Source organism: Nelusetta ayraudi, unplaced genomic scaffold (assembly GCF_046127955.1).
Source record: "Nelusetta ayraudi isolate G7.1 ecotype Tasmania unplaced genomic scaffold, CSIRO-AGI_Nayr_v1 ptg000011l, whole genome shotgun sequence".
NCBI lineage: Eukaryota > Metazoa > Chordata > Actinopteri > Tetraodontiformes > Monacanthidae > Nelusetta > Nelusetta ayraudi.
The window spans coordinates 22,807,215-22,831,634 of NW_027466061.1; the positions used below are offsets into that span (position 1 = coordinate 22,807,215).

The window sequence follows — 24,420 nt, forward strand, 5'->3', positions numbered from 1 at the left end:
GAAAAGATTCTTCTTTGTAGCTGTGCTCTTTTTGTTACGCGGATTCCCATGCTAATGTATTTGATATTACAAAGCTATTTTGGCAGTTTAGTTGACGTGCTGAAAACCTAATTTTAAAAGATTAAACTATGCAGATGTTTTCCATCGCTAGGATTGTCAGTGGTCGCCTACTTGATGTGTCACCTATATCTTAATCATCAACTTGTATGGTTGATAATTTCGACATACCATTAATACAACCGACTTCACAAAGTATTATACATAATTATAGTATATAGAAATAAAAACTTAATCTGTAGAAATACGCACGCCTAAAAAAAAGATGTATTATTTTTTGTAAACATTTAAGTGCCGCTTAATGACCGTAGATATCATCGGATGGAACATAGATATAGTTATATATAGCTATCCGTAGCGGTTATACCCTACAGCTAGATAATATACGTTGTGTTTATCTAGCTGCCGCCGTCGTGGAGCTTTCGGCGTCAGAGGTCCAACTACGCAACTTCACTGCACACACCCGGAAGACAAAACGATCTACGTGTCAGGAAAAGGAGCTTCGGCTAAATGGGCGAAGGCGATCATCCTGTCTGATTTCTGGAATCTGGAACAGACTTGATTTTCGCGTTTTGGGTGTATTCTTTTGCCGTCTTATTAAAAACCACAGAGCGATTTACTATCAAGCAACGATGTTAACAAAATTTGAAACCAAGTCTGCTCGTGTTAAAGGTAAGGATTTGCCAGTCGCCGCTAGCGTATATGCTAACGTTAGCAAGTTGACGGCTGATTTGTGTTTTTCCCTTTGAAAAAAAGCGGCTGATACATTGTTTCATTCTGTTTTATTTTACTTTACTTTTTGTGGCACATTATTTTAACCATGCATGTCACGTCCTAGTTGAAAATTAAAGCGAGCTGCGATTGATGCGTTTTCTTCGACTATTAAGCTAACCTTACAAGCCAGCTACATTTTGCCACCTTGAAATCTTTTTTTGCTTAATAAAAGCGGACTCCCGTTAACAAAGTCCCGTTTTAATTCAGAGAAGAGTACTGCTTAACATTGTTTTTCTGGTCTCATTTAACAGGCCTGAGTTTCCATCCCAAGAGGCCATGGGTTCTTGCAAGTTTGCACAACGGAGTCATCCAGCTGTGGGACTATCGAATGTGCACTCTCATTGACAAGTTTGACGAGCATGAAGGCAAGTTAGTTCCATCTTGAGTCAAACATATTACCACCATTGGGCATTGTGATATTGATGCATCTGGCTTGGCTTATGTCTCTTGTTCCTCAGGACCTGTCAGAGGAATTGACTTCCACAAGCAGCAGCCTCTGTTTGTGTCAGGAGGAGATGACTACAAAATCAAGGTGAGGGTTCCATCAGTCAGATTTGAGAAGCTAACATGTACAGTTTGATGATTGAGGATGATTGAATAATTACATTCAGTAATGAATACTTCTGGTGATGATCAAATCTTTTGACAGGTGTGGAACTACAAGCTGAGACGGTGTCTCTTCACTCTACTTGGACATCTTGATTACATCAGAACCACCTTCTTCCACCATGTAGGTTTTTCTCCTGTTGCTTGCCTACTTTTTGGCCTAAGATTCAAGGAATCACAATGACAAGTGATATTGTTATGTGTGCAAATAGTGCGTAACACATTCCACTTTTTGTTTTCTTTTTCTTTAAAAAAACAAAAAAAACAAAAACATAATATTCCTTTCTCCAGGAGTATCCATGGATCCTCAGTGCCTCAGATGACCAGACTATCCGCATCTGGAACTGGCAGTCCAGGACCTGTGTTTGGTACGACGTCATTATCTTCAAATCAAAAGGCTCTTTGTAAAAATTCATTGTTGTTGTTTTTTTTTTTTTACAGCGTTACAATTGCAAAACAAATTCTTTATATCCTCTTCATCCACAGTGTGCTGACCGGCCATAATCATTACGTGATGTGCGCCCAGTTCCACCCATCCGAAGACCTGGTGGTGTCTGCCAGTCTTGACCAGACAGTGCGAGTGTGGGATATTTCTGGTGAGGGCCTGGGGGACAACAGTGGATCGTTGGGCAGCGGCAAAGGGTGGGAGGGTTGCGTGGTTTGACGGATGAGGAAGAAGCAGGAGCAGGATCTATTTTTAAGTCCTGCGTTGCCTCTTCTTTCTCTCCTGTTTGTAGAGGACAAATCTGTGTGGGCTCTCTGCAGAAACACCTCTCCCATAGGCCAGACTGACGGAGAACACAATGTTTATAGTGCCATATTTGTTTCTAAATGCTGCACTCTAAATACTTGATTTGTTCTCGATGAAGGTCATAGATAAGTTCTATGATATTAAGAAAGGGATTGGTGTTTCTGTGCCTCTGCATGCCCTCAAGGGTTCTGTTGATGCTCTATGTCTTTCTTCGTATTTCTTGCCTTCTCACTAACAAGTCAAGCTCACATCTTGATCTAGACGTTCATACTTTTCTCTGAAACCACCTCTGCATTCCTGTGTAGTAATTAACTTACATCACTTTTTATCTATCCTTTTGCGTTATTGCATTTATACATTGATCTTTTTCTACATTCGTTACACCAGCATTATGATACATTGATTTTCCATGCTGTGTTAACATTTGACATGTGTATATAGAAAAAACAGAATGCAGACAATTTCCTTCCCGAGTTGTCATCTTACGTATTTCTTAGTTATGCTACTGATCAACTAGCAGCTATAACTACTGTGTTGTAAAGCTTTTAAAGCCGAGTTGAACATGTTTTATACTCCCTTGAAGCATGACATGCATGGCTGGCTCTGCTATTCAGTGTAACTTGGAATAATGCGCCCATATTTATTCGTATAATTATTATATATTTGTTGTAGTCATCACACCATAACCAACCTTACTCTCAACCCTAAACCCTGGCATGCCAGCTGCAGTTAACTTTGCACGTGACTCTAACGCCTTTTTAAAGAAACCTGCATGAGCCTGGAAAAGAAAAGGAACTTTTATTTTTTCATACTCTTCACATCTAGCGCCCCATCAGAGCTGGCCTTGACAACACCACCACCACCACCACCACCACCCTTCCAATCAATCAATCAACCAATCAATCCCATGCGCTCCCTGTGTCCTTTCCCCATGCTCCCGCTGGAAACATCCACCCCTGCACAAGGTTTCCCGTGTCATCTCCTCACACTGCTGAACTATCTGTTCACCACACCATTTATATGGGCAGGAATCATTCATGCAAGCTCTGTTTTCTCAATCGTTTTTTTTCTGATCCTCTTTGAGTCTGGGAATAATCTTTATCCTCTTCAATGTTCTTTCAAATCAGCTTCATTACTCTTTGTGATTTGCTCTGTACAGCAGTGATTCATTCACCAAATCCACAGCTCTGTGGCAGTGGCGATTATTTCCAGACTCGAGTGGGTGTGAAGCAGTGTTTTTCAACTGGTGGGTCGCAACGCAGACGTGGGAGCTGTTTTAATAGATTTTTAAAGGGATTTTAAAATATAATTATAGAATAATGATGGATATTTATTTTGTACAATACCAATTCAATCATTTCAATAATTTGTTTATAAGACATGATGAAAAGTGGGCTAGCGTTTTTTATTATTGTGGAGTAAATATCAGTGCAGTGGATTAAATTAGGATCGCGACTTCATGATAAGGAAAAACATGTGGGTCCTGAGACTCCACCAGTTGAGAAGCAGTGGTGCAGAGTGAGAGAACGGATGTTGTGTTGGTGTCTCCACCCAGTGTGTTTGGCCAGTAGCTCAGCAGTTCTGCTTGTGTGTCATCTTCCCTCTATCCTGAAGGCGCTTCACAGTGGAATAAGTTTAATAATGTTTGTCCTATGGACGTGTGCCTCCTCCTCCTCCTCCTCCTCCTCCTCCTCCTCCTCCGCCACCTCTGTACTGTGACTGCCCTCTGTGTAACTCGAACATGGGCCCCCCCTCCTTGCACGTGGTTCCAGGCCTCAGAAAGAAGAACCTGTCTCCGGGCGCTGTGGAGACGGAGGTGCGAGGCATCTCTGGTGTGGACCTCTTTGGTGCCTCAGATGCTGTCGTCAAGCATGTGCTTGAGGTAAAAACACGTTCACCATCATTTTGACTGAATTTACAAAACCGTCCTTGACGCAGACTCAGAGGAGAATCACAGGAGTGTTGCTTGCAAAGTGTAAATGCAGCTATTGACTTTTCTTCATTTGGCCAATCATTTTTGTTGGTGGGTAAAGACAATAATTAAGTAATCAGCCATTTATGAAGAACAAAAAAGGCCAAGAGTGCACAGACTCTTTTCGCTGGCCTCTTCATGGTAAGAATTTCATTAGCTGTAGTTATAATTCTCTAAATATATCAATTATCAAATACATGAATACCTGTACCTATGGAGTGGTCTTTCTTTTTTCTCTCTAGAAGAAAAGTTGATTGTAATATTAAAAATAAGAGAAATAAAATTTCCACCTCCTTCTTGGTGGACATTTTCATTGACAGGATTTAATAAATGGTCTGTCTCTGTGCCTGAAGCTAGTAATACGGAGCTGATTCCACGTTCAACTTCAGTTTTGGAAATAATTAAGAGATCCAATTTAGGAATGAGAAAAAAAAAATATTAAAGACATTGAATCCAGGTTTGTGTCCTTTTCATTAATAATGCCAAGTACATTGCGTTACCATAAAACAGTTCATTAAACTACATAGTAGTCTACGTAGTAGCTCCAAATCATCGAGACTTTGGTTAGTCAAGCCAAGAAAATCAATTAATAAATGGAGACACAGACGTCTTTCTAATCAAACATGGTACGACATATTTGAGTCTTGTTTTCCATGTTATGCAATATTTTTCATATACTGTACAAGTATATGCAATGGGCTGAAAGTATTTGCTGTGCAGAAACTCTGGCCCTCTGCCGCAGTGCTTCCCCAACAACTACCCTATTCATTAGTGTCAATGGCCTGTCCTTCTGTGTCCAGGGTCATGACCGCGGGGTCAACTGGGCCGCTTTCCACCCGAGCATGCCCCTCATCGTGTCTGGAGCTGACGACAGGCAGGTCAAGATCTGGAGAATGAATGGTTAGTGTCTTAACTCTTGTCACCAGCTGCTGCTTCTCTGTGTATGATCAGGTTTCCCAGTGTCCCGGCTGCACTTCTGCTTTGCTAAAATATCAATAGCCTGGCCTTGCATTGAATAATCAAAAAAGATATTTGAAGTCTTTGTGGTTATGACCTTACAGAATCCAAGGCATGGGAGCTGGACACATGCCGCGGCCACTACAACAATGTGTCCTGCGCCGTCTTCCACCCACGGCAGGAGCTCATCCTGTCCAACTCTGAGGACAAGAGCATCCGGGTGTGGGATATGTCCAAAAGAACCGGAGTGCAGACCTTTCGCAGGGACCATGATCGCTTCTGGGTGTTGGGGGCTCACCCAAACCTCAACCTGTTTGCTGCTGGTATGTTAACACTCATTCGCACTGGCTGACATGTACTCAAAACATTGGGCGGTTGAATTGTACATAGAGCAGCGTTCCTCAACTGGTGGATTGCAAACCAAAAGTGGGTTACAGAGATGTTTTGATTAGGTGGTGGCTTGCTGGGCAAAACATTTTAAAATATGTATATATTAAGAGAAACATCTTGGGAATTCATTTTTCCGGAAACCTTGTTCAATTCCAAAATGTTGTCATAGAAAGTGGGCTTGTGTTTTATTTTTTTGGATTAAATTTGAGTGCTGTAGAATTAACTTGGGTCGTGAATTCATGATAAGGAAATAAAAACCTCTTCAACCCTTTGATCTCTAACCCTTTAATCCATGAATTAAGTGCGCTTCTGTGTGTGGCCGTTGTTAAAAACTCGTGTTGTCCAGGCCACGACAGCGGTATGATCGTGTTCAAGCTGGAGCGTGAGCGTCCTGCGTACGCCGTGCACGGCAACATGCTCTACTATGTCAAGGACCGCTTCCTCCGTCAGCTGGACTTCAACAGCAGCAAGGACACTGCTGTCATGCAGCTGCGCAGGTGAGGTGCCTCCTCAGTAGCAAACTTGAAATGGAGTGTGTGCACACACACGCTGTACACACACATCCATCTGTATTTGAATTTGTCTGGTTTTAGAGAATTTGTAATTGTAACATTTGTATCTCTCTTGTCTTAGTGGGTCCAAGTTCCCCGTGTTCAGCATGTCCTACAACCCTGCTGAGAACGCCGTGCTGCTGTGCACCGTGAGTCTTCAGTCAAAACACTGTCCAACTGGAGTTACCCATATGCTCAGTGTAATTCTAATCTCTTCCTGCAGAGGGCGACCAACCTGGAGAACAGCACTTACGACCTTTACTCCATTCCAAAAGAAAGTGACTCCCAGAATCCCGATGGTAAAGTCAGAACTATTGAACATTTGTATTGAAGTATATATATATTTATTTTTATTCTTTTGACATTTCAGGTTTACGAGTTGGACAGCAACAACTTTTGTTGTTGTGTTGTTTTGTAAGATTTTGTATGTGGGAACTTTAATAACACAAGTTGTGACTTCACAGCACCAGAAGGGAAGAGGTCCTCAGGCCTGACTGCAGTTTGGGTTGCTCGGAACAGATTTGCCGTTCTGGACCGCATGCACTCTGTGAGTCTAAAATTATAAAGGACATATGAGGATCATATTTTATATAAATCTTTCTTTCTCCTCCTAAAAAAAATGCAATGTTTTCTCTCCTTGTAGCTGCTGATTAAGAACCTGAAAAACGAAATTGCGAAGAAGATTCAGGTGCCGAGCTGCGAAGAGATCTTCTATGCCGGGACGGGCTCTCTGCTGCTGCGCGATGCCGATGGCGTCACACTGTTTGACGTGCAGCAGAAGCGCTCGCTAGCTACCGTCAAGATCGCCAAGGTGAAGTACGTTGTGTGGAGCGCTGACACCAGCCACGTGGCCCTGCTGGCCAAACACGGTAGGTGCACCAGCACGCTGGCCACAGACGAGTCGCATCTTTATCGCACTGGGATTTGAGTTTACAGTTAAGAAACAAATTTTATTTGAACAAATGTGGGCCTTTTACAGTCATTTTGTAACGGTTGCTCTTTTCACCACAGTTTAGCGCAGGTTTTCTGCATCAAGTTAAATGCTCAGTTTAGTCTGCAAGAAGTGATTTGTGAGGCAGGGCTTCAGATTGCCCCTAATTGGTCGCATTTTGCCCCTAAAATTTTAGTCAGTCCAAATCAGTTTTCCATCTGCTTGTGCATGCGCGACTAGTAAGTTTGCCACTTTTTTAATTCTATGAATGTATTTTGCTGAAAAACGATATATTTGCAGATCAGAAGTATGTGAATTTAAAACATTGGCTTTTTCGCATTTATTATCAAGTTTTTATTATTAGTACTCTGAAAATAAGGGGAAATGTGACTATTTGCTTAAAAAGTCCTTTTACAGCGCATCCCTAGATTTTATGCTTGCACCCCTAAAATTTTAAGTTGGGGGCCACTGTGCTCCGAGCAGAAAAGTTACTCTGGAACCCTACAAATGTTGCTCAAAGTCATGTTGTCCAAGCACTTCTACCAACCCTAATTCATCATATACATAGTAAATATAAATTGTGATATAAATACACAAACTAGAACCGTAAAAATGGTACAGATAGAAATTTTCTCTCAAGGACTGAAGTCATTGCCTCACATGGATGAAACTAAAAAAAACAAACTTGATTCATATTCTATCTCACCACACTTTCACACAGGAATTCCACTGTTATTACTACATGCTTGGTTTCTATTTCTAGTTTGTGTTAGTAATACTTTTGAAACAAAGCAACATGTGAACTTGTTCCCTTTTCGTCCTGCAGCGATCATGATCTGCAACCGCAAGCTGGAGAGTCTGTGCAACATTCACGAGAACATCCGAGTGAAGAGTGGAGCCTGGGACGAGAGTGGAGTCTTCATCTACACCACCTCCAACCACATTAAATACGCCCTGACCTCTGGGTATGTGCCTCATTGTAAATCACTAACAAAGCAGTTTGTACTTAACAAAGTATTTATCTGCACTGTCTTGAAAATAGTCACCTACCGGTTGAACCTTTGTTGTGAAAATAGACAAATGGGCCAGAACAAGCTGTTAGTTGAATGGTTAAATCAGCCAGATTGGTATTGAGAGAACATTTTTAACCTGCTGCAAATTAGTTGATATTTTATATAAAGTAGTGCAAGCAGAAGTCGATATGTGAATCGTCTTAAGGAAATATGTCGAAAGCAAATTTAAGAATATGTCCACATCATTAAGAGCAGGACTACTTTGAACATTTGCTTTCCCGAGAGAGAAAAACAGTAATTGTGGGGTCGCTGAACATAAATATGTATCATTTGCAAATGTATTTATCCGTAAAATATCTGAAAATAAATCAAGAGTAAAATTATTTTGCAATCAAGAAATATTCAGAACTCAAATATAAATGTTGAATATGTGCACTATGACACATCATCTGGTGTCATCTGGGGTATTCTTGAAAAACAAAAATGGGTTAATGATGCTTTGTGTGTTTCCTGTAGTGACCACGGCATCATCAGGACCCTGGACCTCCCCATCTACGTGACACGCGTCAGAGGGAACAGCGTTTACTGCCTGGACAGAGAGTGCAGGCCTCGTGTGCTCACCATTGACCCCACAGAATACCGCTTTAAGCTGGCACTGGTCAACCGCAAATATGACGAGGTCGGTCTGAGCTGCGAGCCGTTATATGTATCAAATATATGAGTTGCTGAGTTTTGTTGTGTGTTGGTTTTTATCTCTGATCTCTTCAGTATTTATTGAGAGGTTTTCAGCTTCTAACTGTTATTGTTGTGACGTCGTTCCTCTAAGGTTCTGCACATGGTGCGTAATGCCAAGTTGGTCGGTCAGTCCATCATCGCCTACCTGCAGAAGAAAGGCTACCCGGAAGTGGCGCTGCACTTTGTGAAAGATGAGAAGACTCGCTTCAGCTTGGCTCTGGAGTGTGGCAACATTGAGGTGAGCCACTCCAAGGCGGACAAGCTTCAACCTCCCGGCGTTCACGACCTTGTTGCTCAGTACCTGAGCAACACTTGGGTCAACGCGTACTTCTTCTCTCTGTAACTCTTTCCAATCTCTCCCTCCAAGGTGGCTCTGGAGGCTGCCAAGGCCCTGGATGAGCGCAGCTGCTGGGAGCGACTGGGAGAGGCTGCACTGCTGCAGGGACACCACCAGGTGGTGGAAATGTGCTACCAGAGGACCAAGAACTTTGACAAGCTCACCTTCCTCTACCTCATCACCGGCAACCTGGCAAAACTGCGCAAGATGATGAAGATTGGTGAGCGACGTCACAGTCCGCCACGTTGCCAGTTAGTATTTTGCGTTCGGTGGTGAATTGAGAATTGGTGTCGTCTCGGTTTGCAGCTGAGATCAGGAAAGACATGAGTGGTCACTACCAGGCAGCCCTCTACCTGGGAGACGTCAGTGAGAGAGTTCGCATCCTGAAGAACTGTGGGCAGAGTGAGTCCTTCACTTTATTTATACACTTGCATAGTTGCACGTTCCAGGATCATTTCATGCTGATGTTATCTTCATCTAGACATAAGTACTGTTTCCCTTTGTTTCATATCATTTATGTCCACTCTGGCACAGAGCACACACAGTCAATTGTTTTGCGGCTTTGTTTCCAGAGTCGCTTGCTTACTTGACCGCAGCCACTCACGGCCTGGATGAAGAAGCTGAGGCACTGAAGGAGACCTTTGACCCAGAAAAGGAAACGGTGGGTGTTATGCATACGTTCCATTCACATGTATCGATGCGACATGAACGAATGTCTTTAAGCTAAGTCGCTAAAAGTTTTCAAATGCAGGAGTTTGCACAGGCAGCAACAACTGATGGAAGATCCTGTGTCTTGTAGGTTCCAGAGGTTGATCCCAATGCGCAACTGCTGCAGCCTCCTCCACCCATCAACCCTCTGGACACCAACTGGCCTTTGCTCACCGTGTCTAAAGGCTTCTTTGAAGGAGCCATTGCAGCAAAGGGTGAGTTAAATGTCAGCCAAATTATTTGATGTTACTAGTTAATTGCTTTTGTCACCAAGAACTTATTTTTGTATTCGCTTTAAAAACATAGTGTGACATGTTCATGATGTGTAAAACTACGGCAGCTGACAGTCTTGACTTTCCCTCACAGGTAAGGCAGGCCAGATGGCTGCTGACCAGGACATGGATGCCCCTGGAGGCGAAGGCTGGGGAGATGATGCCGAACTGCAGCTGGATGAAGGTAATTTTACCAAAACTATTTAAATTGGTTTGTGAGACCAAATTTATTTATTTAAATATTGCCTAGAGAGAATGCTATGGATTGAACAAATAATGTTGAAGAATAGAATACTTAATTAGTGCAGCTTTGTTATTGATTGTGTGAGTAAAAGTAGCAGCTTCAGGAGCAGATCAGCATTTTAACAACTCTGCAGGCGAAGCTGTGGCCATATTATCAAAGCTACGATATTCCATCAGTGTTTGCACTTTGTTTTCCTCAGACGGCTTCATGGACGCCCAGGAAGGATTGGGAGAGGAAGGAATGGGCAAAGAGGAGGGAGGAGGATGGGATGTGGAGGAAGACCTGGACCTTCCTCCTGAGCTGGTGAGAAGAGCTGCATTTGGATAAACCACACTGCCTGTCAACCCAGTTTAACATGAAAGCACTGAGAAACAACGTATCCTTCGCCCAACCATTAGGACATACCAGCTGGCTCAGCAGGAGGAGCAGACGACGGCTTCTTTGTTCCACCGACCAAGGGCATAAGTCCCACCGAGTCGTGGTGCAACTACTCCCAGCTGCCAGTGGACCACATCCTGGCGGGCTCCTTCGAAACTGCCATGCGAGTACGTAGCTTTATGTGGACATTTCTCTTTTTCAGGTTGCAATTAATATTCTGCGCGGTCTTAGTTCTCCCTTTATATTAACGCCAACTACACCGTTTTGTTCCACAGCTGCTGCATGACCAGGTGGGAGTCGTCAGCTTCGGCCCCTACAAGCCTCTGTTCATGCAGACGATGTCCAGAGGCCGGACCTGTTACCTGGGTCTGCCCTCTCTGCCCTGCATGAACGGCTACCCCACGAGAAACTGGAAGGTATCACGGTTTGCTTTTATTTTGTTAACTCGATTGAAAATCAAAAACACCCCATGTTCAGTGAATGTCACCACGTTCCCTTTGTTTCGTTCAGAACTGACTCGCTTTTCAAGCGTTTATCTAGTTTTGCTCGCCGTTATAGGAATAAAAGATAAAAATCTTAACCTGCCCTCTTCAGGAAAACAGGCCTAAAAATGGACTCCCAGCTGTGGGCCTGCGTCTCGCAGACCTCATCGCCCGCCTGCAGCAGTGTTACCAGCTGACCACCGCCGGGCGGTTTGAGGAAGCAGTGGAACGCTTCAGATCCATCCTGCTGTCGGTGCCACTTCTTGTTGTTGACAACAAACAGGAAATTGCAGAGGTTAGCAGAAAACCCCTGTTGTCTACAACCAAATCCTGAAAGCCCTTGTGGCCACAGGATGCAAATGCTGTGTACATTTTTGTATGACATTCCTATGACAGTATGCAGGCTTTTTCTCAAAATAAAGCTCCACTCGTCTTTGTTGCAGGCTCAGCAGCTCATAACAATTTGCAAAGAGTACATTGTGGGTCTGTCCATGGAAACGGAACGGAAGAAGCTTCCCAAAGAGACGCTGGAAGAGCAGAAGAGGCTTTGCGAGGTAAATATCTGCGTGTTGACACACGTCACCACTGTTCTACTTTCAGCATATTCGACAATCTGTCTAACAAGCAGAATTACAGTGTTTTCACTTGTATCCGTTTCCTTCTTGGATGTTTTCCCTGCAGATGGCTGCTTATTTCAGGAAATAAAACTGAATGAATTATGCAGGTCTCAAGAGAAATTTCAATGAAACAATTTATGTTTATGTCATGTCACAATATTTTGGATGGGGCAAAACAATTTTGAAATGGTTCTATGCATTTACTTTAGAATTATGAGGATAAACTTGAATAAAACATGTTCCTGAAACACCTCAGTGGCGTCATGTAGGCGACACACTTTCACTGTTGTACTGGAGCTGCTAACCTTTCTTCTTGGGTGGTTTTCCCTGCAGATGGCTGCTTATTTCACCCACTGCAACCTGCAGCCCGTGCACATGGTTCTGGTGTTGCGCACAGCTCTGAACCTGTTCTTCAAATTGCGTAACTTCAAGACGGCCTCTGGTTTTGCACGCCGCCTGCTCGAGCTCGGGCCCAACCCCGGCGTTGCACAGCAGGTGGGTTGACAAAGATGCTGCAAAGTGGGGCCGCACTGTTCACCCCTCGCCATCACGTTAAATAACTTTCTGTCATTTAGACCCGGAAGATTCTGGCAGCATGTGAGAAGAACCTGACAGATGCCCACCAGCTCAATTACGACCCCCACAACCCATTCGACCTGTGTGCCGCCTCCTTTGTTCCACTGTACCGCGGACGTCCTGTTGAAAAGTGCCCCCTGTCCGGAGCTTGCTACTGTCCAACATACAAAGGCCAGATCTGCAGAGTCACAGAGGTAATATTATGGCCATCGATGGTATAAAGACATGCACAGAAAGCTGCCTTTCAGAGTAACACTAACTGCTAGTTTAATAAAGGCTATTGACAATAGCAGAAAAAATTAAAACATTTATAAATCTTGTTTTCAGTTATCTAAGGACCAATTTTTTTTATTTCTTTTTTTAATGTAAAATGGAATAGAATGTTTCTTGCTTTTCTAACGTTTTTAATATTATTCTGTTTTCCAGGTCACTGAGATTGGCAAAGATGTGATCGGCCTGCGTGTGAGTGCCCTTCAGTTCCGTTAAGGACGGATGCTGAAGATGAGACACGGAATTCACGATCTGTTCAGAAAAACGCATGTACTCTGTAGTGCTATTGAATTTATTCACGTGAGAAGTGAAAGTAGAGATCTATACGTTTGCTCACAGTGATGATAAACTTCTTATTAAATGATCTTTATTCAAATTTCACATCCACTTCCTTGCTAAGAGCTTTTCCTTGTAAGTTCCTCTGCCTCCTGTCTACACTTTGTCTAAAGCTGTAAATCTATGGGAAAAAAGGTCTTCTCTGTCGTATGTGCTTAAAAATTGAAATGTGAGAAGAACTGCTTGGTATCTGCAGGGGAAAAAATAATAAAGACATGATTATTGACTACTATGAATTATTTGTGTGTTTAATGTGATTACTGTTGTCTCCCAATACTGAAAGTTGAGGTTTTACTGTCTACATAGTGACATAGTTCAGGCGTTTCAAAGTGCACTTCAGAGGGTGGTAAGTAACCACACTTGGGAGTGCAGTTGACTCATTACTCGACTGGCATAGCACCACCTCTACTTGTAAACAAGGAAGTGTTGGAAGGGATGTACTGTATATGTGTATATATATATATATATATATATATATTTTTTTTTTTTTTTTTTTTTTTTTTCAGTCATTCATTCATTGTATAACATGTACATCAAAGTTGACCTGACAAACAACTTACATAGGCTGAAGGTTTTTTTTTTTTGTTTTTTTTTCTTCAGAGAGGCCATTTTAAAGCTCATTCACGAGACCGATGGGTGTTACAGTGAAATGTGTAACCTTTAAGACCGTATGGACACAGCCATGGCTATGGTAGAATGTGACTCAACAGCGACGAGCTAGATAAAAGATCCTTCATGTATATTAAATATTACATCGTGCAATATAAGTTTTGTAAAAAAAATAAATTAAATAAATTAAAATAAATGTATATTTGAGGAAATAAAAAGATGAATTACGTGGCTCTAAAACCGTTTCATTTGAAATGAAACAATTTGTCTTTTCACGATATTTTGAGTGGGGCACACTTCCACGGGTGTACTGGAGCGGCTAAACTTTGATCAGTGACACAAAAGTAACTGAGAAATATCGGTACTACATATAAAACAGTTCGGAACAGACATTGCCAGCATCAGCACCTGCACAATCAAAAGAAAATAAGTGTTTTATATGTGAATGCGCTCCTTTTTTTTTTTTTGCAATTAATTCAAACTGACAATTACAGACACATTGGACGCCACTTGAACCGGGTCTTGACTGGTAGTTTTACTCCGTGATGAATCGATAAACCTAACTAACTCGGAGTAGTTTACGCCATTGACGTGTTTTGACCTGTTTTTTGTTGTTTTTTTTTTTAAATACACGCCTTTCTTCTGACTTACTCTCGACGAAAAATAATAATACATTTTTTTGCCACAGCTGCTCCGTGGTCACAAAAAAGCCCAACAACTAACAAGTCACAGATTTTGGCGTAACGGCGGAACCAGAAAATTGAACCCGGACGTTTTCCATGTCAACACTCACTGTTGTATTCCGTATTCCAAACCAGGAAGATGGATTTACTGTCGAGCAAATGGATCGTTGTCTTGTCCGTTTTTAGCTTTTTCATCGGTAAGTTGTATTATTTTTATGTCCATATAGCTTATCCACATGTATTTGTTTCCGAGCGGAGTGTGTTCCAGTTTCAGGTAGTTCGTGCTTGAGCTTCTTTGTGCCGGTGGCTAGCGTACAGGCTAACTTCATGATAGCAAGCGCTAGCAAAAGAGTCTCTCCTGTGTGGCTTTTATATACTGTACAGTCATCGGGTTATGACATTAGAAATTCATTGGCGCTTTCGTTGGGACGGCGTTGAAGAATTGGCGTTTAAGAAGTTCAGGAATAAATGGGTATATGAGTCATTTTACTTATTATTATTTTTTCTTTTCTCAAAGAGTGACAGAATGGGTCTTGCTCTGCTGATATGACATTCTTTCAAGTAGCGTGACTGCTCGTGATTCCCCGCTGTTCTTTGAGAGAGCCCGAGGGTATAATCCGCTCAAATATCAAGACAATTTTCATAAAACTATTTTCTGTTAGTGGTCACTCGATACGAAAGACATGGGCGGCGTGTACTTGCTCTTAAGGTTGGACTGGCAGGTTGTCTTCCTACGGCTTTGATATGCTTCAGAACCAAAACTGTTTTTTGGTTGTTGTTGTTGTTGTTTTTTGTTGTTGTTGTTGTTGTCATGCCTGGATCCTTTGTGACTCGTGTGGGTTGACCAAAGTGTGAAGTTGGTGGAAAACATACGCTCTTCTTACAGGTGGCTAAAAAAAAAAACCAAAAAAACCGTCTGTTTTCCGGTGGACTTAAGTCGTTTAAAACGCTGTAGTTAATAATAATAACTCAATACGCGTTCGTTGGTATTTCTAGTACATTAAAAATACATCGGAACTATCTAAATATTTAAGGAGCCCTTTCAAACACAGGAGGGAAGGCGGTCTTTCCATCCTTATATCCCCTGGTCATAAAATATAGGGAACCTTTGAATTTGACAATTAACATTATCCTATTGTTAAATACCAAACCAGCTTAGCTCAGAGTTAATTTGCTCCAGACTGCAGACCTTTATTTGATTCTTATCAGTTAAACTTTATTTGATTGTCCTGAAATGATTTTTTTTCCTTCATCCTGTCTGAATCAATGGGCCCTGAAAGTGTCTCTTTCCTCGCAGGTGTGAGCTGTAATTCAGTGGAGAAGAAGATTTACGTGCATCTCAATTACACTGTCCCCTGTGTTCGACTGCTTAACGCAACCCATCAAATAGGCTGCCAGTGTAAGTCCAGCCATTTCAATAAAAGTCAATCTTAAGATTTGAGTTTTAATTGGAATAGGCCTCTGTTGTAGAAGAATATTTCTAACAAATATTTTGCTTGCAATCATACCACAAGTTTATTTTCCACTTTATTCCATTTTTTTTCTTTAGCCTCATTAGCAGGTAATGTTGGTGTCCTCCATGTGCTGGAGTCAGAGGAAAACCTGGATTGGGTCCTAAATTCTGGTCCCCATGCTCCCTATCTGGTGATCCTGGAGGCTCCTCTGTTTACCAGGTAAACTTTAAATGTCCCAGCACCTGTGACAATTGTCGAGTGAGAGCTATTCTCCATTTCTGCGGCGCAATATATTTGGTTGATGAGTTGAACATTTTGCTAAATTACATAGACAAGTGTTTATCAACACAAAGTTACGAAATGATCAAATATGATCAACATTAAGCATCTTCGTAGTTCTTTAATAGTTCTTTGTTTCCTTAGATTTTCTCTTTCAAACCAGATTACATCTATTTTCTGAAGATTAAACTAATAAATTATCATAAGTCATTTGTGAAACAAGGATCCGCACATTAAACGTATTAAATTGTAGCTGGCTGACCTCAGAAAAACCACTGTAACCTGTATTTGTACCGTTTGTCTCTGTCTGCCTGTCTGTCCGTCAGATCCATCATGATGAAGTTGAAGAATGGATCTGGCAGGGTGGCTGGTGTAGCAGTTGTAGCGTCAAACACAAACCCGCCCGGAACTTTCTCTGCACACACCACTTGCCCCAATGAGAATACAGGTGGGTAGTAGTGAGTGGCGTGCCTGCAAAAACCTGTCCCCTACTGGTCCAGCTGCTAAAGGCACAAAGAGTCGTTCTAGAATCTTTTGAGAGCGTAGCTCTGTAAAGGTGAACATTCTTCCAACACTTCTTCTTACTACACAGACTGACTGTCTTTCCACAGTTGTGAGCTGCTCTTGACTAAGTTGAAACGGGGAAGTGGTGGATGAAGTATATCCCTTTAAAGACCTGATATTACAGCTTCTGCTTTTCTGTAACATGGCTGTGCAAACCAGTGCTGTGGCTCCAGCACCATGTGTATCATTAATATAGAGGCTTCTGACTTCATGCTATGTTTTTACCTTTTAGGCGTGTACTCCGAGGACTACGACCCAGCCTATGCCCATTGTAAAGTGACTTTGTGGAACCCATTGGGAAGCGGTTTGTCATATGAGGAGTATGACTTTCCCATCTTCTCTCTGAAAGATGACAATGAAACTCAGGTCATACGGCAGGTACTGTGACTGTGAAGTTTCTGTATATAGCTAATGCTAAGTAATGCCCATGTAATCGCATGTGGCACAATTACTTACATTACTTTAAAGTATTATTAGTGTTATTGTATAGCTTTTCGCTGCCATCCATGTTGATGTATAGCTGCACATCATGAAAAAGTACAGTTATAATTATTTCTAATTTGAACTCCTTCAAGTCTGGGTTGAGATCGGGCTGAGTGCCAGAGTCTGTCTAGTTCAGCAGCTTCTGAGCTCATCTTCTCCCCAAAGCCAACAAGTCGCAGCGCATTCTGTTGAGTCGGTTTTTCATAGCCCACAAATCATTAGCTGCTTCTGCGGCCTTTCATGTGACAAAACAGACAGGGCATATTACTTTGCCTTTAACTGATGCGCTTTTAATAAAGTGCACGGGAGGGGGTGCATGTGATGCTTCCATCAAAGGAGCTTTGTTGTCTCTGCGGACGAGCTCTCAGTTCTGTTTTGCCTGATCTTTTTCTTTGTGCTGCTGATTTCAGCCGACCCTTTGCAAGTTCGTTACGCTGCTGTAAAAAATGACTGACTTTAGAACTTGTTTGTGTTTGTTTCCTCTCCTTTTTTCTGTGTTCAGTGTTACTTGAATCACAACCGCGTGGTGAACGGCAGCGCTCCTCAGTACCCGCTGTGTGCCATGCAGCTTTACTCTCACATGTCGGCGGTCACGGACACTGCCACCTGCATGAGGAGGAATGACATCAACTTCAGCATCAGCCCAGGTGTTTACTCAGCCTTATAAGAGGATTATTGTCCAGCGGCTTCCTTTCTGAGTGTGCGCCGTGGTGGAATTTTATGTATATCTTTAAGTTTTTACAAGATAAGAAAGGAAGGGAACGTCTTTTGCTGCACTGGCAAACTCTGCATTGTCGTGCTTTTCCCCAGCGTAAAGCTTCTCTCTGTGTGTCCTCATTTAGAGATGGTGTGTGACCCACTGGGGGACTTCAACGTGTGGGCCTCCACCAGGCCCATCAATAACACAGCCAAGGGCCACAAGATGTGGGAGAGTGTGGTCATAGCGGCAGCAAGGGTGAGTCCGTCCATCAGAGCTTTCCTTCCATACATGAGCAAGAGTGATAGACTGGAAGTGAGCCACCGTTGTACCACAGTGACATTGGTTTGTCATTAGGGAATGAGTGAGTCAGCGAAGAACATTTTCCATGCACCCTCCGCTATGATGTTATTCTGCCGGGCAATGTTTCACGAGAAAAGCCAAGCCCTAGATAAACTCCGGCTTTGTAAAGCTCGTCATGTGACCTCATGCACAGTCGCACTTCCTGTTACGGAGAACAGCCGATATCACCAAAACCTACTAATGAAAAGGATTGCAAACAAAGGATTTAATGACAGAGTAAGAGCTATTTTAGAAAGAATTCCACCTGTGCAGCTCCATACAAAAGCCTAATGGAGAGTTTTTTGAGCTATACTATAAGTGCTAAATTGTGCTATTTACACACAACTGTGCAGTATATGAATTTTATCTGTAGATAGATTAGAAATTAGACTTCAGAGGATTTAGCCCTTAGCATGATCACAGAGACCAGGGGTGCTCAAATACAAATCTTAAAGGGCCACAAAGAAATGTTTTCAATTAGACAAAGATCCATTTATGGAGGCCAGTTAGGCTGCTAGCAATAATACTGTAATACTAAAAAAAACATTTTTCTTTTTCATTCAAAACAACAACAAAAATACAAACTGAAATTAAGCTAAATAAAAAAGAAAATTGCCATTCCCATTTTGACATAAATCTAAAATAAATAGTTGAATGAAACAAAACAAGACGTCAGGTGGATGTTAAGAACACTTTTCTTTTTAAATGCGAACACGAAGAAGAACCTCCAGGAAGAAGAAAAACTGTTTGTAACTGGGACCGGATGAAGCTCCTTCTGCAAACTGCTCCAAAGTGAAAGTTAAAATTTGCGCTTGCAGCAGCCTAGTGGGCTGTCTGTGTGTCGCCGGCATGTAGACAAGTCCCAGCCAGTTTAGCACGTCCTGGGGAGGGTGGGAGGTGGCTTGTTTACGACTGAAGTGCAAAGTCTGAGTGGAGTTGTTACCCGTATATATGTCCTGTATTGAGGACCAGTGAATTAGATGCAAAGAATACCAAATTCATGAATTTATTGTAATCAGTCTAAACGTGTCAACAGGATTGTTTTAACAGCAAAATAAATGAATTGTCCATTGATTTTTTTTTTTTTTCTCTGACTCGCCCCTCTCCCCTCTCCTCTTCAGTTGGACAGCCGCTCTTTCTTCTTCGACATCGCCCCAGGAGCCGAGAGCGCTGCCTCAGGCCTTGTAGCACTGCTAGCGGCGGCTCAGGCTTTGCGAAACGCCACCCAGGAGGCGCAGCCCAACCGCACCATCCTCTACACCTTCTTCCAAGGGGTCGGTTCTGCGCTCACTTGCTATTTGTGTCCACGCGCTCGATGGCACCAACTTAATTTGACCTTTATTCCTTGCGCATGTGTGTTTGGCTTTAGGAAACCTTTGACTACATTGGCAGTTCAAAGATGGTGTATGACATGCAGAACAATCAGTTTCCTGTGGACCTGGACAACGTGCACTCAGTACTGGAGATTGGACAGGTGAAAAACAGACTGAATTAACTCATACATTCATATAACTGTAGTGCCTGTAGTTTCTGATTATTTTGTAATTGGCCTGGTGAGCATTTTCTGTTTATACATCCATGTTGACCTGTACAAATGAAAAGTTCTTAGAGACTTGAACAGTGATACATTGAAATATCTGAACTTAAATATGTCTTTTTATTTAATAAAAGTAACCTTCTGTTGCTGTCACAGACTAGTTTGTCTCTTTCAAACATGTTTTTTTTTTCTTAAATGTTATAATATTGATCTTAACGTGTACAAATTCAGTATAATTTTTGTTTTTATTGTATTTCTACATCAGGTGGGGCTTCGTGCAGACAAACTGTGGCTTCACTCTGATCCCGTGTCTCGGAAGAACAGCAGTGTCGACGAAGAGGTACTTTGGTGTTTGGTTTACTAAATGTGTGAGTTATGAATTGTGTAACGATCCAAAAAGTTTGTGAATTTTAAGAGCCTTCTAGTGAGATACAATCATTTGTCTTTGTTTTGCTGAGTTTGGCTGGGCCTGATTCTCATGATTTCACTGTGTCCTTTCAGGTGGTGAAACTCATCGGCTTTCTGGATTCAGCTTCTAAAAACCTAAGCGTTGCTACAGATGTGCCCAACGTCTCTCAGCCGCTGCCACCATCGTCCTTCCAGCGTTTCCTGCGAGCTCGGCCAATCCCCGGTGTTGTTATTGAGAATCATCAGTCTGTTTTCACCAACAGGTGAGTCATGGTTCATGCAAACCACAGTATCCCAGCTGCTTTCAGGGCTTTGGCATCTTCAGGTTTTTTGTCTTTTTTACTTTTTTACTTTTTGAATACTTTGTAACTGTACTTTAAGTATGTAAAAAGTACTTTTTTTTAAATACTAAGTTTCCATTGTGCAAAAACAACTTATTCCTGCAGACAGGTAACTCAAATAATAAACACAAGCAACTAAATAATTACGACAAATAAAATGACTTGAGAAAACTTGAAAGTGCATGGAGGGAAAAAAGACAACAAATGTTACATTGTGGCACAGAGGTCATTAAGACGACTTCTTCTCCTCCTCCTCCTCCTTGTCCTCCTCCTCCTCCTCCTCCTCTCTCCCCCCCCCCCCACTTCAACCTCCTCCTTATCCACCTCCTCCTGTTGCTCCTTCTTCTCAAACATATTTCCCTGCAGGTTCTATGAGAGTATGTACGATAATGCAGAATACCTCAACGTATCGAACCCAACGAACCTGTCGCCAGAGGAGCAACTAGACGTCATCACAGACACTGCAAAGGTATCACTCGCTGAAGTTGACATGTGGATTTGCGTGGATCCTTCAAGTGGGTCTGGTTGATGGTTTTAAAAGCGCCTCTCTGTCTGTCTCCCTGCATCGGTCAGTCTCTGGCTGAGGTGGCCACCCTGGTGGCTCGGGCACTCTACCTGCAGGCCGGAGGAGCAGAATCCCAGCTGAGCAGCATTACTGCCGACCCGCTAACGGTAAGACACAGAAATCCACACGTCCAATGGGGCAAAGGGGTGTTGTGAAGCACTGCTTTAATTCATGCTATATTTATTAATTATTGCTTTTTTAACTTTCCACATTGCTCGTTGCGTTTAACAGTTGCTAAATGTCCTGTAAGTGTTTTATAAAAATGTCTTTGCTTAGTTGCTGCTCTTCATCTCTGAATGGCTCTTTTTCTGCCTCCGCTGAGCTGATCGTCTGTCTGTCTGTCTGTCTGTTATTCTCACTCAGGTGACCAGATTGCTTTATGGCTTTTTAGTTCAGTCCAATAATTCCTGGTTCCAGCAGATAATCCCACCTGAGCTTGTTAGCCATTTAGGTAAGTTTGTTGAAAATATTGGACTGATACATCCTTGACCAGCAGGGGGCGTATACATGGCGAGAGGAAGTAGATAGGGGTGGATTGTTGTTTTTTTTTCCCCAAAAAAGAAATTCCTCTCTTGTTTATTAGTCAACAGGCCAACAAACTTCTACGTGGGTGTGACCCAGCAGTCCAGCGAGCCCACTCTTCTGGTCCAGCAGCTGCTGGCCAATCTGACCGGCAGCGTCGTCAACGTCACTCAGGAGAACTGCGTGAACCAGAGGGAGAACGAGGACGATAAAGAGAGCAAACATGTATGATTTATGGTGAACCTCTGTTTCCTGTGTCCCAAACCATTTTACGTTTTAAGGAAATAAAACAAATGAGATTCTCTCCTCTTTTAGATCTACCACTACGCATGGGTTCAGGGTGCCGCACCGCCCAACAGCACGCAGCGGGAGGGTGTGTGCGTCCGCTCCACGGTGCGTCTGTCCAAAGCAGTGTCCCCGGCCTTCGAGCTGCGCGAGTTCACCTCCAAAGATTACTCAACATGGACCGAGTCCAGGTGGAAGAGCATCAATGGACGCATCTTCCTGGTGGCCAGTCACGACCTGGAGGTGAGTTCATCAGTGCTTGCCGCCAAAGCCCCCTACGATGACACTGTGCACACACACACACACACACACACACACACACACACACACACACACACCTGCACACGCACACACACGCCTACGGATCAGTCACAGATGTGGAAGAGACCAAAAGTAAAAGTAATTTTTATTGTACCTTGGTTCAGGGGGCAAAAACAACCCTTTAAATGTTGCTGTTTGTCTTCTACATGTTTCATATGTCATTGCTAAATTCTGTCTACGCGTTGTGATATTTTTGTGTCTATTTTATTTGGGCTCAATATGTTAAAATTAGACCAAATTTAATTCCAATGTCATGGTCTTGTTTCACATCAGGACTTAAAATAAAATAGGTAGATAGATAAATATCATTTGGTCTGGTATAGAGCTGTGTTCTTGGTAAGAAATTTCAAGCAATCGCCTGATAATGTTCTGCTTACCACTAGAGCAGTGTGAGCACTACTTTCTTACTTTTGTTTTCAACATGATGTGGTCTTACTCGTGCAGGGCAGTGCTGCGTGTGGCTTTATCTCACTGGTAGCTGTAGAGACAGCGTACACTTTGCTCCGCCTCAATTCAATTCAATGTTCTTACTGTCGTTGCACAGTAGTACCAACCAAGTGCTGTGTTCTCTGTGGAGAATACAAATCAGAAGAGATAACGCGTGATCACAATGCAGCAGCAACAGTAACAACTGCAGATGAGACAAAATGCCATGGAAACACTCTTTAGACCACTGAAGTTGAATTGTGGGTCTGCATTGAGGACGTTCACCTGCCAAATATCAGCCAAGAGTTGAGAGATCTTAAGAGGTCATGTTTTCTTAATGGTAAAAAAAAAAAAAAAAATGATCTAGCTTCAGTGTGTCACTGTATTTATTTTATTTTTTCTTCACGAAATGTCTCTCTGAACTGCTGCAGATGTTGACGCTCGGCATCGGCATCGGTGTGCTGCTGACGTCGCTGCTGCTGACCTACGTCATGAGCTCCAAGGCCGACATTCTCTTCAGCTCAGGGAGGGAGCCCACCACCGCCACCTACTGATCATCCACATGGAGACGACGCTGGCCCACCCACGACCACTACCACCACTACTACTACTACCACAAAGATTGCAACTCCAACTGCCCCCACCGCCCCCTCCCAACCTCCCCCCAACCACAAACCACACATGGACAGACTTTTCTTTTGAGAAACAAAAAAAAAAAATACAAGTAGGTACATGGACTGGGTAGACACAGCATCGGAGTCGGGGAGGGAGGGAGGGTGGGTGGGTGGGAGACGGACGGGAAGGGAGGGCAGGGGAGGGTTGGGATGGGGGGTTACTCTTTGAGACAAGGACTGCATGTTTATGGACTCACTCAGGTGAGGCGAGACATGAGGACTGGATCGGATCAGAACTTCACAGGGTCACAAAGAACTGGTCAGGCACCAGCTGGCCCTGCCAGTGGCAAACAATGTTTATATTTTTTTTTGTTTTAGGAAGTTTTTTTTTTGTGTCTCATTTCTCCTTTTTTAAATGTACAAAAAAAATCTGAATGTTTGTTTATTGTCATGAAATAGGCACCTAAAACCATGTGTTATGTTGGGTTTGGTTGTGTGTGTGTGTGTGTGTGTGTGTGTGTGTGTGTGTGTGTGTGTGTGTGTGTGTGTGTGTGTGTGTGTGTGTGTGTGTGTGTGTGTGCGTGTGTGCGTGTGTGCGTGTGTGCGTGCGTGCGTGCGTGCGTGCGTGCGTGCGTGCGTGCGTGTGTGTGTGAGAGGCGGAGACTGTATGAGCATTGCAATGGTATGTGCAATATTGTAACCGTCTTCTCTGTCACTGTAGTTTAACTTAATCAGTTCTAATCTTAAGAAACCACTTTCTGCATTATTGAACAAGGAGTCACATTAAGTTGGGTAAATCTGGGCTGACGCTGTGAGGTGTTTTAATGAACTTTTAGGCCCTGGGTTATTAACAACAGTCCTAGATATTTATATTGCTCATTCCCAGTCCATTTATGACTACAAGTGAATGTAGTTGTATAGTAGATCCACTGCGGTCTCACATATTGTGATATTTGAGTGGAGGATTCCCAGGCGTTCGTGTGACGAGACGTTTTACTTCATGTTTAACAGCTACCAAAAATTGTTAAATACCTTTGGGGAAATCTTGTGTTTTGACTCTGAGAATGTGCTGGTACTCTGGCTGTGCTCTCCTTCTGGTTTCTTCTCACAATACCTTCGAAAGCGTGATGACAAAGATTATTTGACTCATTTTTGTAGATGGACGTTCATTCGATGGCTGGAATTGATGACCAATTGTGATGCCTTGACAAAGAAATAAACGTTGCTTCTTTTCATATGTGTTTCACTGCATGCCGAAGCCAATCCATTGTTTTTGCGCTCCGAAATTTGCAGAGTGAACTTTCGGCCCCGGTTTAAAGAGCTCTCATTAACT

General features: G+C 42.7%; 2 protein-coding genes across 3 annotated transcripts; both read left to right on the forward strand.

Annotated features, from left to right (window-relative positions):
* Positions 1-528: 528 nt before the first annotated feature.
* On the forward strand, positions 529-13,189 carry copa (COPI coat complex subunit alpha). 2 transcript variants are annotated; one of them, XM_076019621.1, is made up of 30 exons: positions 530-729; positions 1,083-1,196; positions 1,290-1,363; positions 1,481-1,561; positions 1,729-1,805; positions 1,924-2,033; positions 3,961-4,070; positions 4,961-5,060; positions 5,222-5,440; positions 5,854-6,004; positions 6,141-6,207; positions 6,282-6,357; positions 6,523-6,605; positions 6,702-6,927; positions 7,816-7,954; positions 8,519-8,681; positions 8,829-8,975; positions 9,105-9,294; positions 9,381-9,476; positions 9,647-9,735; positions 9,874-9,997; positions 10,149-10,238; positions 10,498-10,601; positions 10,697-10,843; positions 10,952-11,092; positions 11,271-11,453; positions 11,602-11,712; positions 12,109-12,270; positions 12,351-12,545; positions 12,778-13,189. In XM_076019621.1, the coding sequence occupies exons 1-30, from the start codon at positions 690-692 to the stop codon at positions 12,835-12,837; spliced, it is 3,669 nt and encodes a 1,222-aa protein (XP_075875736.1). In that variant the 5' UTR covers positions 530-689; the 3' UTR covers positions 12,838-13,189. The 2 variants fall into 2 exon arrangements, with proteins under 2 accessions (XP_075875737.1, XP_075875736.1); XM_076019622.1 differs by lacking the exons at positions 12,109-12,270; positions 12,351-12,545; positions 12,778-13,189 and adding an exon at positions 11,840-11,878 and having other exon boundaries at positions 529-729.
* Positions 13,190-14,252: 1,063 nt separating this feature from the next.
* Positions 14,253-23,255, forward strand: ncstn (nicastrin). Its single transcript, XM_076019644.1, has 17 exons — positions 14,253-14,446; positions 15,547-15,648; positions 15,799-15,922; positions 16,309-16,430; positions 16,779-16,924; positions 17,532-17,676; positions 17,872-17,984; positions 19,190-19,342; positions 19,438-19,542; positions 19,871-19,945; positions 20,107-20,276; positions 20,721-20,823; positions 20,928-21,026; positions 21,283-21,370; positions 21,503-21,666; positions 21,757-21,969; positions 22,905-23,255. The coding sequence occupies exons 1-17, from the start codon at positions 14,389-14,391 to the stop codon at positions 23,025-23,027; spliced, it is 2,103 nt and encodes a 700-aa protein (XP_075875759.1). The 5' UTR covers positions 14,253-14,388; the 3' UTR covers positions 23,028-23,255.
* The last annotated feature ends 1,165 nt before the right edge of the window (positions 23,256-24,420 follow it).

What these genes read in the sequence shown, in the direction of transcription:
- ncstn (XM_076019644.1), top strand. Translation starts at nt 14,389, where the DNA reads ATGGATTTACTGTCGAGCAAATGGATCGTTGTCTTGTCCGTTTTTAGC. An exon ending in TTACTGCCGACCCGCTAACG is followed by an intron (nt 21,027 to 21,282) that starts GTAAGACACAGA and finishes ATTCTCACTCAG; the next exon opens with GTGACCAGATTGCTTTATGG. An exon ending in TGGCCAGTCACGACCTGGAG is followed by an intron (nt 21,970 to 22,904) that starts GTGAGTTCATCA and finishes GAACTGCTGCAG; the next exon opens with ATGTTGACGCTCGGCATCGG.
- copa (XM_076019621.1), top strand. Translation starts at nt 690, where the DNA reads ATGTTAACAAAATTTGAAACCAAGTCTGCTCGTGTTAAAG. An exon ending in CAAGATCTGGAGAATGAATG is followed by an intron (nt 5,061 to 5,221) that starts GTTAGTGTCTTA and finishes ATGACCTTACAG; the next exon opens with AATCCAAGGCATGGGAGCTG. An exon ending in TGACTCCCAGAATCCCGATG is followed by an intron (nt 6,358 to 6,522) that starts GTAAAGTCAGAA and finishes GTGACTTCACAG; the next exon opens with CACCAGAAGGGAAGAGGTCC.